Consider the following 19861-nt stretch of genomic DNA (forward strand, 5'->3'; position numbering starts at 1 on the left):
CTACAACAGCATACCAGAAAATTTCAGCCCCTGGGTCCCAGCCCCTGCCCAGTAGCTGTATATATTGTATCTTCTTTTTTGTATCATTATTTTGACTTAGACATCTTGCCCGTACTTTTTCCATTTGTGTGGCCTGTGAGAGAGTTCTGTTCTTTGTAATTCCCCAACCTTCCCTCCCTATGTATTGTATCCCATTAATATCCCAATTCCCCCCACCCATTATCCTTCTCATATTGAGAATCCCTTCCCTCTATCTTAAGTTCTCTGCTTCCTACGTTGTGAACCCGCTATGTCTCTCGTCCCCTCCAACCCTTCTACCCCTCCCATCTCAGCTAGGATTCCCCCCCCCCTTGACGATGTAGTAGTATCTATCTTGTTGTTTCAACTGCGGAACCTCCTAAACAGCCAACAATACAATTGTAACTTTTAACATAACAACTCTTGTTCTACAACTTTTTTGTTAAAGATAACTTATCTTGCATGATTGCATCTTCGTCATAATGAGGAAGCTGCAAGCAAAGCACCGTCTTCTGCTCCATTCTACGTTCTTATGATTATTGGATCATGGTGGTGCTTCAATTGGTGCAGAGAGTTCGGAATCTACAAACTGCTGAGCCTCTGTGACAGAGTGAAATGAACGCCATCGATTTCCATGCTGGATCTTCAAAACAGCCGGATAGATCAGCATGAATCTTGCTTTTCTGCTGACCAATGATGTGCAGAGCGGGTGAAACCGGCGTCTTTGCTCTTGTACCCCAGCAGAAAAGTCTTGGAAAATTTTTATCGGGGCGTCTTCGTATCTCAAAGTTTCTCTTTTCAGTCTAAAGCCCCTCATGATTTCCTCCTTGTGTAGATAGTTGTGAATTTTAATTATCACCAGTCTGGGTCTTTGTTGCCCTTGTTGCCATCGACCGAGCCTATGGGCCCGTTCTATACATAGTTCGCCATAGCTGTCTGACAGGGCTAACTCTTTTTTAAGCCAGTTTTCCAACAGGTGCCCAAGTGATTTTTCAGGGATTGTTTCAGGCAGTCCAACAATTCGCAGGTTGCACCTCCTTGCTCTGTTCTCCATGTCCTCAATCTTGTCTTGTTGTGCCTTGAGTTGTTCCATCAGGTGTGTGATATCTTGAACATTCTGCACTCTCATGTCTTCCACCGTCGAAATTCTATTTTCCGCCTCTCCCACTCTCTTCACCGTGTCGGCCATGGTGGCTTCAAGGCTGCTCATTTGGCGCTCCAACAAGTCAAACCTTGGATTCAGTGCTGCGCTGACCGCCATAGTAATCTGCGCCAGTTGTTTTTCGGAAAAATCCCCCAACTTTTCAAGTTTTCCTTCAGTCATCTTGGCCCCTGTGGATGGTGGGGAATTTTTCCCTTTATCGTATTTAATCCCGCTTCTAGTTGTTCCTGTTGGCTTGGGTTTCAGATATTGCTCCATGCAGAATATGCTTTAATCTATCACTGATCTCTGTTTGCTTGATTTCGTGGAGTTAACTGTTTTATCCAGTGGTGTTATAGTTGTATGCGCAGTCAGGCTTTAATACTCTTATGGAAATGATCATTTAAGATATAATAGATCGTTAAATCAGCTCCTCATGTAGCTCCTGTCCTCAAAACCAGCTCCATCTGGATATCTCCTTTAATTATTTGCTCAAGTTGTGTCCGTTATTTGATTTATCTTCAGTTCTCCTTGTTAATGTATAATAATTGTGTCAACTCTGGTTAGTGGCTGCCCTAAACCGGTTACACTTGGTCATGTTGAATTTCTGCTGTTATTTAGTGCCGGTATGTTGATTCTCTATGGGTCAGCGCCGCCACTTCCTAACAATCACGGATTGTGGAACAAACTTTATATTGAATGTCCGCGCTGCTGCAAGCATACTCTGAAGTAAGGATTAATGTTCTTGTCCTTTTATATTGTATTATTCTCGTATGGTCTCTCGGTGTTTCAATTGCCCGGTTCCGCGTCTATTCGCCAGAGGGGGAGTGGGGGCAGGGGAGATAAAAGCGGTAGCAAGTTCTCCCGTTTCCTTTTCGCTGATGTTCCTAATCTCCCCAATACCTTGCTTCCTCGTTCTTACACTGCTCGCTGATCTTCCATGCAGCTGTTTCTAAACTTTCTTTCAATCAGTACTCCGGTCGCCATTTTGTTTCGGACCGCGTGCCCCGCTTCCGGCGATTCCCTCGCTTTATGTAGTGCGTTGGGAGATCTGCGGTGTTGTCCTCCAGTTCTGGGGAGTTTCGGACATCGCCAGGATGCGGTTTGGAGAGACCAAAGAGTGGGGGAACAATGAGCCCGATAGCGTGTATTGCGGAGCTCCTCTAGACTGCGGCCATCTTGCCGCACGGCTCCGCCGGAAGTCGTATACACTATTTATTCCTGCTTTCCTTCGATGTTCATACTGGATTAGATTCAATAAATGGCACTCAAAATTCATTGCTGAAAAAAATCGGCGCTGAACAGTAATCTGTATAAGGCGATCTAGGATGGATGCCCTTTCATAGAATAGCGCGTACTGTCTGGATCCGCTCTCAATTTTGGGTGCGAGGATTTACACCAATTGAAACTAGGTGTAAATCCAGGCAAGTAAATTAGGTACAGATCCCCGGTGTTCTGTAATACCATCCACATCTTTAGTGAACACCTCTGACCTACCCATGGTCCTCTCATGGTACACCCTCTTTTGATTTGCATGCAAATCTTTATAGAATAGCATCTAGCAAGATGCAAATCCTAATTGGAGCCAATTAACTGCAATAATTGATTGTTAGTGCCCAATTACTGCTAGTTAACAGCTCGTTACTCAAGTTTCATGTGCAATTTGAGCGCCATATATAGAATCCTGGAAACTGTGTTTATGCTTTAGCCCCTTAACTCTACAGAATTTGGGGCCCAACTTTATGCTTAGCCTGCAAAGTTGCATGCACAATTTAAAGAATAAATTGTGCATTCAACTTTGCGCAGTTGTGTGTACAACTTTGTGCAGTTGTGTGTGCAACTTAATTTAATAATTGGCTGTTAATTGGATTTAACAGCCAATGATTGACTTAAATTGGTGTTAGTTAGCGGTAATTGCAACTGCCCTTAGTTGCTATTCTAAAAGTTGTGTGCTTAATTTCCATCATGTGCAACTTCTAGGGGGCATGGACATGGGAGGGATGTGGGCGGGTCAGGTGCATGCCTAGAAGTTAGGTGCGCAGGTTATAGAATACTAAGAAGTTTAACTGCCAACAGTTACTTGTAACCACTTACACCAGCCTTTGACATGGTGTAAATGCTCGAACCTAGGCCCAGATGCTCAGAAGTAAACATGGGTGCCAGAGGCCATTAGTGGCGGACTAGCATCCATGTTTACCAGTGCACAATGCTCAGAAGCCCTCAAAGCAGTGCAAATAAAATACAAATGTAGTCAAAAGGATATGTTAGCTCATTTCCTATTTCCCTCCGATGCTCAGAGAACAGCGCTCTTCAGAAGGGTGCCCTTACCAATGGAAACCTTACGCCAGCTCAGAGCTGGCATTAGGGTGTCCAAAGAGGAAGGAGAAGCATTTGAACCTGATGAACCCTTCCCCCGCTCTGCAGCATTGTAATGAGGGCCACGGGCCCACACCGATCCACGTCCGCCCAATAAGACTTCCAAGCTCCAGGAACTGGCGAGAGATGTGAACACTGGAGCCCCTCAGGGTTTTCCTAATATGAGTGGAGAGCCAGCCATTAAAGGGAAAGGGAAATGTGACTTGATATACCACCTTTCTGTGGTATTTTGCAACTACATTCAAAGCAGTTTACCTATATGCAGGTACTTATTTTGTACCTGGGACAATGGAGGGTTAAGTGACTTGCCCACAGTCACAAGGGGCTGCAGTGGGAATTGAATCCAGTTCCCCAGGATCAAAGTCTGCTGCACTAACCACTAGGCTACTCCTCCACTCCTGCCACACTTATGGCACTTTCTAATCCCTGAGGAGGCAGCGGTCTGCCCCCCAGGCCGCTGCTGGTGTCAAACCGTTGCCAGTGCACTTCCTCCCCTTCCCTTACCTCCACCCCTTCCAGAGTTGTGCTGCTCTAGTGTTTGCTGCCTGGCCAGGTCCGGCTTCTTCCTGCTTCTAGTCCTGTTTGTTCCTGCTTCCCACCCTGCTTGTTCCTCCCTCCAGCCTTGCTGTTCCAGCTACTCCCGGCCTTGACTTCGTCGGGCCAGCCACCAAGGGGTCTTTCAGAGCCATCCTCTAGGTTGCTCAAGTCTTGTTCCAGCCAGTCTGTTAGGCTCTGCCTAGTCCTATGCTCCAGCCAGTCTGAGTCAGGTCCTGCCTTCTCCGCTTTCCCGATTCTGCCAGGCAGTCCTGTCAGCAGCTGTTGATGATGGCTTACCTTCCACAACCATTGTCACAGCCCAAGGGCTCACTTTCCACAACCATGACAGAGCTAGGTGCTTTCCCTACTGAGCTGCTTGCAGAATTTCTGTGCATCTCGTTTGCCTGCAATTTCCTTTGATCATTGATTGCTGTTTCAAAATTGGTGAGTTCACCTGCGGATATAAACGTACGTGCAGGGCCGTGCCTATGGTCTCTGGCGCCCCCCTGCAGCCCCCCCTCCCCAGACCTGCCTGGCTCCAAGGCACGTCTGGGGTGCGATGGAGGAAATTGGCTGGGTTTGGCCTGAGCCTCCTCCGCTCCCTCTCCACCTCTGGCTCTGACGTCTGCGCAGCGTCAGTGAAAGCGCTGCCTGTCTGACGTCTCTCCACCAGCCTTCCCTTCGCTCATTCGTTCCCTCTGTGTACCGCCTTCTTCTGACGTCATTTCCTTGAGGGCGGGACACAGAGGGAACAAACGAGCGAAGGGAAGGCTGGTGGAGAGACGTCAGACAGGCAGCGCTTTCACTGATGCTGCGTAGACGTCGGAGGCGGAGCGAGGTAAATTTAAAGCGCTGGGGAATCGGGGATGGAGCGGAGGAGTACGTTTTTTTTTTAAATACAGCTCGACGGCGCGGCACCCTTGAAGGCAGGCGCCCCCCTGCGGCGCTTACCACGCTTACTGTGTTGGCACGACCCTGCGAAAGTGGTATTTAAAGGCGACTTTTGAGCATCCGGCCCTCAGTTTGGCAATTCTTACTTTCTTGTGTTCATAGCCTTTGAAGTATGGCCATATAACAGAAGGGAGTCAGTCTGCAGCTGTAGAAACATCACCCCATCACTGAAGAGCACAAAAAAAAAAGTTGGACCACTGGTGAGCCAGGCTGGGGTAGCCACAACAGTGGCAACAGCACCCAGTAATGAAGGTCTCTTCATCTCAGGATTTCTAAAATAAGAGCTCCATATTTTTCCCTCGCTCTCAGCAAGGTTTAAAAATGAATGTTCTGCAAAACAAAGTATCTGTGGGCTAATAAGGCCTTTATATTAGTTGATTTCCTACAAGTTTTGGTCGTCCCTGTGACGGAAAGCAGTTGGGGACGCCCAAAATCGGCTTTCGATTATGCCGATTTGGGCGACCCAGTGAGAAGGACGCCCATGTTGCGATTTGTGTCAAAAGATGGGCGTCCTTCTCTTTTGAAAATAAGCCTGATTGTCTTATTTGGGGTAGAAATTTTGGTGTCTCATCTACTATATGAGATGGTGGTGGAGGCCAGTTGAAGCCTGGGGGCCCTTTTACTAAGGTGTAATAAAGGGCAGTACAGCGGGATGCCCTGAGGTCAGCATCGTGTGCTAATCCCACGGTAATTTTTGCTGCAGGAGGCGTATCTGGGGCAGAGAGTAGGAATGCCTGTGCTAATCAGATAATGCAGGCACATTATCCGCAAAATCCAACGTGGAGGCAACCAAAGCAGATCAGTCAGTGATACAGATCAGTCTTTATTATAAGGTAAAAAAAATTCCAAATAAAAATGCCCGACACAGGCTGTGTTTCGTCAGAGGTAGAATTGCACTTCAGAAAATGACTGTGATCACCGTTTGGAGAAAGGCATTGAGATCAGGACTATTAAGCTAAGTTTTAAAGTTACGTTTAGAATGCACTGATAGTCCAGTATTTTGAAACATATATAATTTGACCTAGGAGTTTTTTTAGCTGATGATGAGGAAGTCCAACTCCGACTAAACCATTGGTTGAAATTAGTGCGTGGATATTTAAAAAAACCCAAACAACCGTAGCCATTTTTTCAGCCACAGTAGAATCCTATATGCTAATCACAGCGCTGACTACTTTCTAGTGTGCCTTAGTAAAAGGACCCCTTGGTTTCAACAAAATTCTTCAAACTGAAGAGAAAAGTCTCTTTAGAAGCTTTAATTTTTCTGCTCTATTAAGAAATTACTTAGAATTTATTATCTGGATTTTATTTGGATAGCAACTTTCAACTTTTCAAGTTTCCTTTTCTGGCCCTACCCCCCCCCCCCTTTTTTTATTAATTAATTAATGGGGTTAGTTTATAATACATTTGACCATATATACATTTTCTTTACTATTGCATTTGTATATGTCTTTTCCCCCTTATATTGATATATTTCTACTGATGGAATGCATTTTCTATTTTCAAGTTTTATACTTGTGGTAATATTGTGAATTCAAATAAATAAATAAAAAGAAATTTTGGTGTCTCCTATAATTTTCTGAAGCAGAAAGAAAAAATGTTGTCAATAATTTATTTATTTATTTATTTATTGCATTTGTATCCCACATTTTCCCACCTATTTGCAGGCTCAATGTGGCTTACAGAGATTTGTCATGACATAATCATTACAGGCTTACAGAGAGTTGTTGTGACATATTCATTACAGGATATAAGATACAATACAAGATAGTGTGCTAAAGTTGAGTAAATAATAATAATAACAGCTCTCAATAATGGCTGAGTAAAGTGAGATACCAAGATAGATTTGCGTATGGAGAATTAGTGAGAAAATGAGATTTGAACTCACATGACCCATTTCAAACATCAGTCAATAAGTACAGTGAAACCGTTTAGGGTTTATCGTTATTTAAATATTTAATGGGAAATTAACTCATTTAGCCATACTTGTTAGTCAGGGCATTAGTTATTGCAAAATGGATACCACTAACAGATCTCCAGCAAGGGTTGAGGGGAGGGGGTCAGAGTCACTTACTATGCAGCAGTGGAATCTGGTTTTGCTTAATTACAATGTAATGTTGCTAAGTTTTGCGACAATGTGAAATTCAGATAACACTTCTGTATGTCCAGCTCCAGAGATCTCATGCTGAAGGCTTTGTTCCTGAGAAGATAAGATAACTGCTCCTCCTTGGGTGGGACCCAAGAGTGACCAGTTGTAATGAATCTCTCTCCCATTCTGCTCTCCCTGTTCCCCTTTATAACTGGGACACCACTCAGCCAGCAGCAGGGTCTTGTCTTCAATCTCTTGCCAACAGAATTGAAGCTTCCCAGCGCTAAACCTATCAAGATGGCACTGACCGACGGAGACAAAGCTGCCGTGGTAAACCTTTGGAGCAAAATTTCAGGCCAAACCGAAGCCATTGGAAATGAAGCTTTACAGAGGTAACGTATTTTGCTTGCTACTCTTATGTAAATGTTGTAAGCAGTATGGAAGAAGAACAGCCCTAATGGTTAGAATACTGGAGGATGAGACTTCTGTTGTCCATTGACCCTCAGTATGACCTGAGGTAAATCACTTGGTTTTTTTTTTTCTTCTTCCAGAACTTAGTGAAATAATAATTGTCTTTCTAATCTGTTTTTTTTTAGTCACCTTCTTTAACAGGTGTAGGTTACAGTTGTGTGCAAAGGATTAAGCAACCCTGATAAAATTCTACATTTTAATAAATCCCTAAATCAAGAGATTTATTTTATTTCTTTATTTATACAATTTTTAGCCTGCATCATCTATAGTTCCGAGTTGGTCACAAAAACAATCATAATTATAAACATAGAACAAGCATACAACAAATACATCAAAATCATCTAAAATCTATCATAGCAGCAATCCTACTTCAAAATTTCTAACTTAGGGGCCCTTTTACTAAGCTGTGGTAAAATGGGCCCTGCACTAGTAACGGCAGCCATTTTTGGCAAACATCAGGGTCCCTTTACCACGTGGCCATTTCAGCCCGGGGCAGAACCACTGTCGGCACCCGCATTGGGCCAATGGTAGTTCCAGGTTGCCACATGGCAACCCTTTAGTAAAAGGGCCCCTTAGGGAATAGAAAATGCCCTCTGAAGTAAAATAGTTTTCAAGGCTGTCTTAAAGTCAGGCTTTTCACAGACCGTACCTTTAAAGACTGCAGTTCTGGAAGGCCACAAACCAGTCTGGTTTTCAAGGCATCCTTAATGAATATGCATGAGCTATTCATTAGAAATAACCTGAAAACTTGATTGGTTTGCAGTCTTCTAGGCCTCTAGTTTGACACCCCTGCCTTAAGTAAACAAAAGCTAACACAATCTCTGCATTCAACAAAGTTAAAACACAACATTGTTCTTCAAATTTTAATGTATAATTACTGTTTTATTTTGCAGTTTCTTACAGAATCAAATTAATACAAAAAATGAATGTAGTATTTGCAAGTTTGGACACTCAGTACTTTGTAACACCTCTTTTGGAAGAAATAAGTCAGCTAAAAGTCTTTCTATTCTTGCTTTCTGATTTTTTCCCCTGCCTTTCTTTACAGAATTCTTCTAGCTCAAAACTATTGTTAGGTCTCCTCCTTGAATGCACTGCATGTTTGAAATCTTCCCACAAATGTTCAATAATCAGGGCTGGCTGGGGACTGTGAAAGCCATTCAAAAATCGTCATCTTTCTTTTCTCTAAGCATTCAGTTGTTGATTCTGAGGTATGTTTTGGGTCATTGTCTTGCAGCAATATTCAACCTCTTCTTGGCTTCAGTGATTGTGGGACATTAGCCTCTAGTATATGTTGATATTTAGTCAACCCAATACTTCCTGGGCCACTGGCTATCACACAACCCCAAAGCATAACAGATCAACTCCCATGCTTAACAGCTATCAAAGTGGTTGATTTTTCAAACACTTCACTCCTGTTGGCCAAATGTATGTGTATGGTTGTGGCTGAGCTGTTCTGTTTTCATTTCATCAAAGCAATTTGATGCAAAACGTTGCAGACTTATCAATGTCTTTCTTTTGACTACTTTAGACTAGGGGTGGGCAACCTCGGTCCTCCAGGGCCTCAAGTCTATCGGGTTTTCTGGATTACCCCAATGAATATGTATTAATAATAATAGGGTAAAATATTGTATAATAGTTGTGTCGCTTGTAACTATCACAGTTATAAAAACAACTATTACAAAATATTAATCTTTATTGTATCCAAACATCCCTTTATACAAATATTAAATTCTTAAAATTCTAAACACTTTGCTGTTCTAACCTATGGGATCAAAAATGGAGTACTCCATTTTTTGATCTCATACGTATAAAGGATAGATTTGATGGACAATGAGGGTGTTTGTTGTGAGTTAGAATTATACGTATTAGAACAGCAAAGTGTTTAAAAAAGAATGTAATATTTGTATAAAGGGATGTTTGAATACAATAAAGATTAATATTTTGCAATAGTTGTTTTTATAACAATGAATATGCATGAGAGCTATTTGCATACAATGGAGGTAATGCATGCAAATAGATCTCATGCATATTCATTGCTAACAAACCAATGCGGCTGGGCTAAAGCAAATTATACAATAACTACACCTCTATATATTGTAAATTTTAAACATATAGTCAGTTATACTTGAAACATTTTATTAGTCACTATTTATATTCAAAAATTACAATCTATTTATTTTACTCTGTAACCTAATTCCCACATACACTCTCACCATGCATGCCGTCAACCAACCCTAACACATACCCTTCATAGAAACTCACTAATACAATTCAATCCTAACTACTCGCTAAATACCCAGATCAACTACTATTTTAACCGTCCATGTTGACCACTCATAGCTTATATCTTGGCAAATACTTCCACTCTGTGGTATTCCGTCAACAATCACTTGATAGTATACTGTACTCCTTTCCAAATCATATAGTCAATGTGATCTTGTTTGAAGATATCTCACTCCAAATCTCCTTGTAGATCAATGAGTATTTAAACGAGTAACATATTCATATCTTTGAGTTCTCCATTACTTGTTTCAATCCACATCCACTTGAACAACACACCCCAGAGTGTATGTGGGAATTAGATTACAGAGTAAAATAAATAGATTGTAATTTTTGAATATAAATAGTGACTAATAAAATGTTTCAAGTATAACTGACTATATGTTTAATATGCATATTCATTGGGGAAATCCTGAAAAACGAACTGGGTTGCAGTCCTTGAGGACCATGGTTGCCCATCAGTGCTTTAGACTGACTTTTGTGATAACTTTCCTTTGCAGATGATTGCTGAGTAAATAATGCTGTAATATGGACCTTTGAGCAACTACTCCAGCGTCAGCTAAACTTTTCAGCAGGTTGTTTGCAGTGATCAGTGGGTTCAGTTCTGTAGATCTGACCAGTTTTCAGGTGGTTCTGTCAGATTTTTCTTGGTATTTCAGATCTTGCCTTGACTTCCACAGTTCCATGCAACTTCCAATTCTTAATAATGTTTCTGATAGTTGAAACTGCTAGCTGGAAGACTTTAAACAACTGCTCATGGTTGTGGAAAGTACACAGAGCAATAATCATTTTAAAAGGTTAGAGAGGGTTAGAGTATTTGGTCATCCATGGAATTGTCCTCACCTGACTAATTGAAGGCCTAACAAGTCAATCAATTTTTTGGGCCTTATTAAAAACTTTTAAAAAATGCAGTGCATTAATAGGAAGAGTATTTAAATTGTTATACATGTCACATTTACTTTTTTATTAATTAAAAAAATTGCAAATAAATAAAAATTTGCACAAAGTTGTAATGTTTAACTTGTACCATGTGGAGTCTTAAGAGTTCAGTCTTCAAGGGTGAAAAAGGTCAGGTTTTCAGGATCTCCCTAATCAATATACATGAGAGGGATAAGCATGCCTAATTTGTATACAATGAAGGTAGTAGGCATGCAAATTTCTCTCATGCATATTCATTAAGGATATCCTGAAAACCTGGCCTGTTTGCAGCCCTCAAGGACTGTACTTGGAGAAGCCTGCAGTAAAGAATCAGCCTTTTAAAATCCCTGACAGCCATCAGTTCTACATTTAACATGTTTACTATCAAATACTAAACCTCTCAGTATTTATGAATCACATTATCTGATTTTAGCTATGGTGTTATTATTTACTTACTTTTCAATTATCCCAAAAAGCTAATTCTTTACTGCAGGTCACAGAACCCAACAGATGAGGATGGGCATGTTGAAGTTTTAATTAATTAGTTAATCAGATGGCCTGACACCTTTTCTACCCTTGTGAAAGTAGGGCAGTATAGGATAATATATTCTGTATTGATTTATGTATTTGTTATATTTTAGTATAGTATGATATTTGATATTTTAATTTGTATCAAATTGTTATGATCTATTACCTAACCTTTTATATAGTGCTATGTATTTTTATTACATATTTATTGCCTTGATGTACTATTTTGCTATTTTCCTTTTTATTTAACATGTGTTGAATATATCTTTCCCCATAGAAAGGCATGACCCAAACCAAAATTAGATTAAATTAATCATTTTGAATAGTAATATCATCCTTATTTCATTTTTGTACAGACCTGAGGAAGCTGTTGTGCATATATTGAGTCCAGAAAAAAAAAGTGTATTCTGCAGCAGGCTCTGTTGAACTTTGTTTCTTAGTAATGTCAGATCTGTAGACCTGCGGTGGTCCAATGGTTCAGCATAGATTTCAGTGCTGAAGTGACTTTTGATTTTTTTTTGTTTTTGCAGGCTTTTCACAGGTTTCCCTCAGACCAAGACCTACTTCAAGCATTATGACCTTAGCCCTAACTCTGCTCAGGTTCGTGCTCATGGAGCTCGGGTCCTGGGTGCTGTTGGAGAAGCTACCAAGTACCTGGACAACCTGAGTGAAGGCCTCTCTAAGCTCAGCGACCTGCACGCCTACAACCTCAGGGTGGACCCAGAAAATTTCAAAGTGAGCAAATAGTACAAGGAAACCACTGGTTACTGATTGATTATTGATTGATTAATTAGGATTTATTAACCATCTCTAATAAGAGATTCACCCAAGTACTGATTAAATGTGGTCAATCTCCCTGCACTAGCAAAGACAGTGAGCTGAAACTCTAGAAAAGAGGCTCCAGTTTCAATCCAGTCAGATGGCCTGCAGAGGCCTAACAGCCTAGCTATGAAACTAGCTCCAAGCTGAGGCATTTCTTCCTAATCAGATACGATATGGAGTGAGATGGAGTGAGATAAGTACACAGGGATAAATTCAAGAAAGCTGACCAAAACTTAGGCACCAAACATTTGAGAGCAGAACTAACATAGTAGATGATGTCAGGTAAAGACCTGTAGGGTCATCCAGTCCGCCCAACAAGATATACTCATAAGGTGTATGATGTGATCTTGATTTGTCTTTGCCATTTTCAGGGCATAGACCATAGAAGTCTGCTTGACACTGTCCTTGTTCTAAAACTTCTGAAGTTGTCATCAAAGCCCCACTCCAGCCCATCCACAATCAGGGCACAGACCATAGAAGTCTGCCCAGCACTAGCTTTGCTTCCCAATTGCTGTTGTTGTCACCTAATCTCTGCTAAGCTTCTTAGGATCCATTCCTTCTAAACAGGATTCCTTTGAGTTTATGCCACACGTTTTTGAATTCTGTTACCTTTTTCATCTCCAGCACCTCCCGCAGGAGGGCATTCCAGGTATCTATCACCCTTTCGGTGAAAAAGTACTTTCTGTCATTGCTCCTGAGTTGGCCCCCCTGCTTCTACCATTATAGAATACTAGCATAAGTCTGTATTGCTGCATCTGATGTTAGGCACAAGGCACTTATGCCAACTCAAAGGCTGGTGAAAGTGCTCACGGTCAACTTTAGCAGTTGGGCACATAACTGATTGTGTTCCATAACATGAGTGCACAAGTCCTGGCCCATGCCCCTACCCAGTCCATGCCTTCATTGCAGTTGCATGCTATGGATTTTGCACTCACATGTTCTAGAATACCTGCTAAGGTCAGTCTCAATTAATGCCAATTAACACCACTTACTCCCAATTATTGTTCGTTAACATCAATTATGAACTCATTATTGTATTAAGTTACCCACACAACTGACCTTATTCTGTAACTTGCACAAGCATCTATGGGTCCCTTTTACCAAGCTGTGGCAAAAGGGGGCTTGCGTTGGCATCAGCGTGTGTTTATCATGCGCGCCGAGGCCCCCTTTTACCACAGCGGGAAGAAGAGAAATCTCTCTTTCCTGCAGGAAATGGCCGTGCAGCAAGTAAAGCCCTTGCCGCATGGCTATTTCGGGGAGAAACACTTACCGCCACCCTTTGAGGTAGCAGTAAGGGCTCTGCTTTAACCCAGCAGTAACCATGCAGAGCACAGCAGTGCCTGATTACTGCTGGGTACACTCCAGCGCTGCAAAAATAAATATATTTTTGTGGCGCCAGATATGACGGCATGCTAGGGGTGGGAAGTACCGCTGGGCTGCTGCAGTAGCTCAGCTGTACTTCCTGTTTAGCGAGTGGTAATCCCATGTTGGGTTTACTGCCGCTTAATAAAAGGGGCCCTATGTGCACTAAGTGTAAAATTTGGTGTGCAAGCTTGTAGAATTTGGGGAACAATGCCTATTGTCAGAGCCCAGTTTCACCGCGAAAACTTTTAGGTTAGTACAGGGTATCAGTATTGCAGCCTGGATTACTCATGGCTCACAGGTGCCCACATATTCAGCATTTTTAAAAATTAGGATTGCATTTCTGCAGTATGCTGTGAAAACTGAAAGGCTGTTTATAACTATTCTGCATGCTGTTTTAGATTTTTTTAATTTATAAATTTTCAGTTCTATTTTGTGGGCCCTGTTTACAAAGGCACGCTAGCGTATTTAGCACTCACTATCCATGTAGATGCATGCCTATAATATTCCTATGAGCGTTTACGCAGTTAGCATGTGCTATTTTTGGCACATGCTAAAAGCGCTAGCATGCCTTTGAAAACAGGGTCCAGTATTCCTTTCCATTCTTTAATTTTTTAGGGCTGTATTTTGATTAAAATTTGTAATCTTGATTAATCACATGATTAATTGCACAATTAACAGTATGTTATTAATTTATTTTGCTTCCCACTGCAGCTCCTTGTGACTCTAGGCAATGGAGGGTTAAATGACTTGCCCAGAGTCACAAGGAGCTGCAGTGGGAACAAAGCTAAATAACATACCTTTAATTGCTATTAACATTTTAATCAAAATGCATCCCTATTTTTTTATGTATTTATTGGGATTAAGTAACCACTTTTATGAAGAGATTCAAAGGGAGGTATTTCTCAACATAAAACTTATAATTTTCTAATTGTAGTGTATTGATACAGTCACAGTGCTGTCAGTTGCAAAATGTTACCAGGGTAACACATTTTTAGTTTCCTTATCATGAAATAAAAGTTCACTATTTTTATTATACTTGTAACAAGAGACAGTGGTGTTAAAGTAGACTTTGTTACATTGCAGCCAAATTTCAAGCTGTTTTCTTCTGTTACAGTTGCTATCTCATTGCTTCCTGGTGGTCCTGGCTGTTCACTTTCCAGCTGAGTTCACTCCCCAAGTTCAAGCTGCCTGGGACAAGTACCTGGTGGCAATTTCTACAGTCCTGACCTCAAAGTACAGATAAAATCTAGTTGATGGCCAAGAGGGATTTGAATAAAAGGGATAAGAGCAGAGTGATAAACAGCATGAAGTGTGTCTAAATCTTACAAAATGTTGTGTTAGCCATCAAGGTTTACAGTTGATGTCTTCCTATACTAAATCCTCAATAAAGCTTTGAAACTTTCGTCATGATCTCCTAAAATTCTTTTTTTTTTGTGTGTGCATGCAGTAAGTGATTGTCAAGTGGCAGCAAACAGATGTAATCCACAGTCTGTGCAAACCATTACTGAGATAATACAAGTTCCCTTGAATTGCGGAGTGAAATCTAATTTTCTGTAAGGTGTCACTTGATCTGAAACGGTACAGAAATGAGCCAGATTCCAAAGGATCTCCTTTCAATAGGGCTCACACATCATGGCCAATCATTTTGGAAAATAGGGCACAGGATCTCTAGACTAAAATTATTATTTGAGGAGTGAAATTTTTTTCTATTCATCCACTTGTACATGAGTGGAGGAGTAAACCTAGTGGTTAGAGCAATGGACTGATAATCTGGGAAGCCTGGTTCAAATCCTTCTGCTGCCCCTTGTGATCTTTGACAATCAAGTACAAAGTTAAAAGGCAATTGTATAAGGGAGAGGGGATGGAACTTGATATACCACCTTTCTATGGTTGGAATCAAAGTGGTTTACATATTATATAAAGGTACTTATTTTGTACCTGGGGTAATGGAGGGTTAAGTGACTTGCCCAAAGTTACAAGGAGCTGCAGTGGGAAATGAACCCAGTTCCCCAGGATCAAAGTCCACTGTACTAACCACTAGGCTACTCCTCCACAGATGTGGCTAAGGTAAGGCACCATTGGTGTATCCATGGGTGGGCCCATTTGGACTCAGGCCCACCCAAAATTGTGGCACTCTTGCTATGGCTGGCAGAGATCCTCAAACCCCGCCAGCTGAAGATTTCCTCCTCCTCAGGCAGCTGGTGCTCTTCCAAATGGCAGCTGGCAGCGCTTGCCATGAGGTGACACCAACATCAGCTCCTCTGCACATGCTTAGTTTTCATGTATGCACAGCCTGCTGGCTGTGGCATCAGCTCAAGGGAAGTGCTGCTGGCTGCTGTTTGGAAGAGTGCTGACTGCCTAAGCAGGAGGAAATCTTCAGCTGGCAGGGTTTCTAGATCCCTCTCCTGCTCAGGTATTTAATATTTTGGGCTTGCAGGTGAAGGGAGGGACAAAGAGCAGAGAGCGGAACAAAGCAGAGCAGAGGGGGGCTAGGGATGGGGGGCATGAATTCCGTGCCCACCCACCTTGGACTCAGGCCCACCCAAAATTGGCTGTCTGGCTATGCCTCTGTGGCACCGATTTGCTCTAGCATATCTAGGGCTGGGCGGTGGAAGGTGGTCTGCCCCGGGTACCGGTAGCAAGGGGGTGCACAGAGCAGGTGCGTGCTCTTGGCTCTGCTGGTCCCCTGCCTCGGAACAGGAAGTTGACATCTGATGGAGCAGGGGACAGATAGAGCCAACAGCATATGCCTGCTCCTTGCTTGGAGGAGGGGGATGTGTTCTTTCTGGGGGGGGGGGGAATAACCTGCATTTTCATGCATGATTGCCACCATAAATTGGCAGCTTTGTACACAAGTGCTAGGCACTATCCTAGGGGTCGATATTCAAAGCAATTTCACAGGCCAGAAATGGCTCCTGGCTGGTTAAATCGCTTTTTTTAATGTCATGGATTTATTTACTGCTTTTTTGAAGGAATTCACTCAAGGCGGTGAACAGTAAGAATAAATCAAACATAAGCAATAGACAACTACAGCAGTAAAAATATTCAAATAGCAATACAAAGTACGGCATAGTACACTACTTACAATGTGAACACAGTACGTAATAGAACATTTTAATAGACAGTGTAGGTTATAAGCAAAGAAGGAGCATATAGATAGGTAAGAGAGTAGGAGGAATTAGAAAATAAGGTGACTAATTTCAAGAAAGTTGCACATGAGGTCAGAGAGATGATAAAATCTTATCTCAGCTAGGGTGGACGTGGATAAACATGTCATGAATTTGTATCAACCAATAAGTAAGACTTTATTTTGGAGTCTCGGAACTAATTGATGTATCAATTCCTGAGAATGCTCAGTTGTTTCTTATTATAGACGATGTCACGATATACATCCCGTTCAAACAAGATATAACTGAAATCACAAATGAAATCACACGCAGCCTCCAAATAATGAACTTGTGGGCAGACGCATTCCAAATAAAGCTAAACGCAGAAAAAACACAATGTTTCATCCTGTCCTCACAATACAATACAAACAAACCCAATACCATAAATACCCCAGACTACACCCTACAGGTCTCAGACAGCCTGAAAATTCTGGGAGTTACAATTGACCGAAATTTCACACTCGAAGATCATGCGAAAAACACAGCAAAGAAAATGTTCTACTCAATGTGGAAACTTAAAAGGATCAAACCTTTCTTCCCAAGGGAAGTATTCCACAGCCTAGTACAATCAATGGTGCTAAGCCATCTAGACTACTGCAATGCTATTTATGCCGGATGCAAAGAACAAATCATTAAGAAGCTTCAAACCACTTCAAACCGCTCAAAACACAGCAGCCAGACTCATATTTGGGAAAGCAAAATACGAAAAGCGCCAAACCCCAAAGAGAAAAATTACACTGGCTCCCACTAAAAGAACAAATTGCGTTCAAAGTCTGCACCCTGGTCCACAAAATCGTTCACGGGGAAGCCCCGACCTACATGTCAGACCTTATAGACCTGCCTACTAGGAACGCAAAAAGATCAGCACGCACATTCCCCAATCTCCACTACCCCAACTGCATTCCATGCCAATGGCCACACCCCCTTTTTGGCTGCATGCATTTGAATTTACGCACACCACATTACAGAATGCACTTAGCGAGATATGCATGGAAATTCTAATTATTGCTGATTAGTGCTGATAATTGCTTGTTAACATTCAATTATCAGCGCTGATTAGCTTGTGAATGCAATATAGAATCTGGGGGTAAGCGACATTGGCACCAAGAGCCTGATATTCAGCTGGCAGTAAGCAGCATTTTGTTGACCATCACTGGCGTTGAACCCAGAAATTCTGTACCGGGCCATGTCCAGGCACTGGCATTGAAATGCCAGGTTTCTGGAGCCAGCGAAAACATAGCTGGTTAAGGGGTCATTTTACTAGTGGAGGAGTAGCCTAGTGGTTAGTGCAGTGGACTTTGATCCTGGGGAACTGAGTTTGATTCCCACTGCAGCTCCTTGTGACTCTGGGCAAGTCACTTAACCCTCCATTGCCCTGGGTACAAAATAAGTACCTGAAGATATGTAAAGCTGCTTTGAATGTAGTTGCATGCGGCTGTTCAGAAAGTAAAGATGACTGTTCACTTTTGTTCAAATGAACAAAATGTAGTTGCAAAAACCTCAGAAAGGCGGTATATCAAGTCCCATTTCCCTTTCCCTGTATACTGTGCCTAAATCTAGGTAGAGTTTATAGAATACACCTAGATTCCATGCTGATTTTTCTGACGTTATATATGGAATCTGGCCCTTTGTGCATAATCACAAATAGGCCGTACCCCTGAGCAGAGCATGGGCATATTGTGGGCAGTCCACCTAGCACTACACAGAACTATAGAATATAAATCAGATGCACACATTACAAGGTACACATAGGTGCACCGGCTGACACCAGCGCTATATATGCTTCCAACTTTTCCTTCATAGGCACTCAACTGTGGAATGCTTTACCCAAATTAGTAAAACCAACGCAGAACTATTTAAATTTCAGAAAGTGATTGAAGACCACCCTGTTCAAAAAGGCTTATTCTCCAGGCTCAACATAATTTAGATTTACATGGTTTCGTATAATTTATGGACACTAATACCTTACATTTTCTTTACTGTCTTGTGTTTAAACTGATACCAATTTGTCTATAATTCACTCTGTTATATTATATAATTGTACTTTAGCCCTTCTACAGTTTTCTGTAAGCCACATTTTTTTTTGGTTGTTACATTTGTACCCCATGTTTTTCCCACTCCTGGCAGGCTCAATGCAGCTTACATGGGGCAATGGAGGGTTAAGTGACTTGCCCAGAGTCACAAGGAGCTGCCTGTGCCTGAAGTGGGAATTGAACTCAGTTCCTCAGTTCCCCACGACCAAAGTCCACCACCCTAACCACTAGGCCACTCCTCCACTCTACATTGAGCCTACAACTAGTGGGAAAATGTGAGGTATAAATGTATTAAATAAATAAATGATTCCCAACCCAGTCAGGATTTCAGGATATCCTTAAATAATATGTATGGGATAGATTTGCATGTGCTGCTTCCATTGTATGCAAATGTATCTCATGCATATTTATTGTGAATATCCTGAAACCCCAACTGGCTAAGGATGTCCTAGGGACCTAGTTGAGAATCTTGGCCATAATGAATGCCATTGTCACAACACAAAAAAGCTTTCTTCTTGCCTGTTACCTATTAAAGTCTGATATACAATATGAGACGGTATGGAATCACTTTTGCTTTATGGCCCAGTTCTATTGTTATTGCCTTCCAATTATTATAGTAAAAGAATAGGAGCCAAGAGACTGTAGGCTAAATCCTATATCTCCTGCTTCCTGTAACCTTGGGCAAGTCAATTTATCTTCTGTTGCTTCAAATGTCAACTTAGACTGTCAAGTGTTTTGGCATACAGCACTGTATAAATGCTAGAATAAATCATTACACCCTGCACACATATCAGCTCTGTAAAAGAAAAGAAGTAATTAAACTCTGGAATTCTTTGCTAGAGAATGTAGTAAAAGCAGTTAGCTTAGCAGGGTTTAAAAAAGGTTTGGATAACTTCCTAAAAGAAAAGTCCATAAGCCATTATTAAGATGGACTTGGGGAAAATCCACTGCTTATTTCTAGGATAAGCAGCATAAAATGTATTGTACTGTTTTGGGATCTTGCCAGGTACTTGTAACCTGGATTGGCCACTGTTGGAAACAGGATGTTGGGTTTGGTGGACCTTCGGTCTGTCCCAGTATGACAACACTTATGTTCTTATGTTCTTCAGTGGTAGGATTCAGTGTGCTCTACAGTCAACCTGGGTCTGATTCTCAGTCATATCTTCGG

General features: G+C 41.7%; 1 protein-coding gene across 1 annotated transcript; it reads left to right on the forward strand.

The window, feature by feature from the left end:
• The first annotated feature begins 1816 nt into the window (after window positions 1-1816).
• On the forward strand, window positions 1817-14742 carry HBZ (hemoglobin subunit zeta). Its single transcript, XM_030212297.1, has 4 exons — window positions 1817-1888; window positions 7337-7501; window positions 11837-12041; window positions 14608-14742. Exons 2-4 carry the CDS (start codon window positions 7407-7409, stop codon window positions 14734-14736), a joined length of 429 nt encoding a protein of 142 aa, XP_030068157.1. The 5' UTR covers window positions 1817-1888; window positions 7337-7406; the 3' UTR covers window positions 14737-14742.
• The last annotated feature ends 5119 nt before the right edge of the window (window positions 14743-19861 follow it).

This window comes from Microcaecilia unicolor, chromosome 8 (genome assembly GCF_901765095.1).
Source record: "Microcaecilia unicolor chromosome 8, aMicUni1.1, whole genome shotgun sequence".
Lineage (NCBI taxonomy): Eukaryota > Metazoa > Chordata > Amphibia > Gymnophiona > Siphonopidae > Microcaecilia > Microcaecilia unicolor.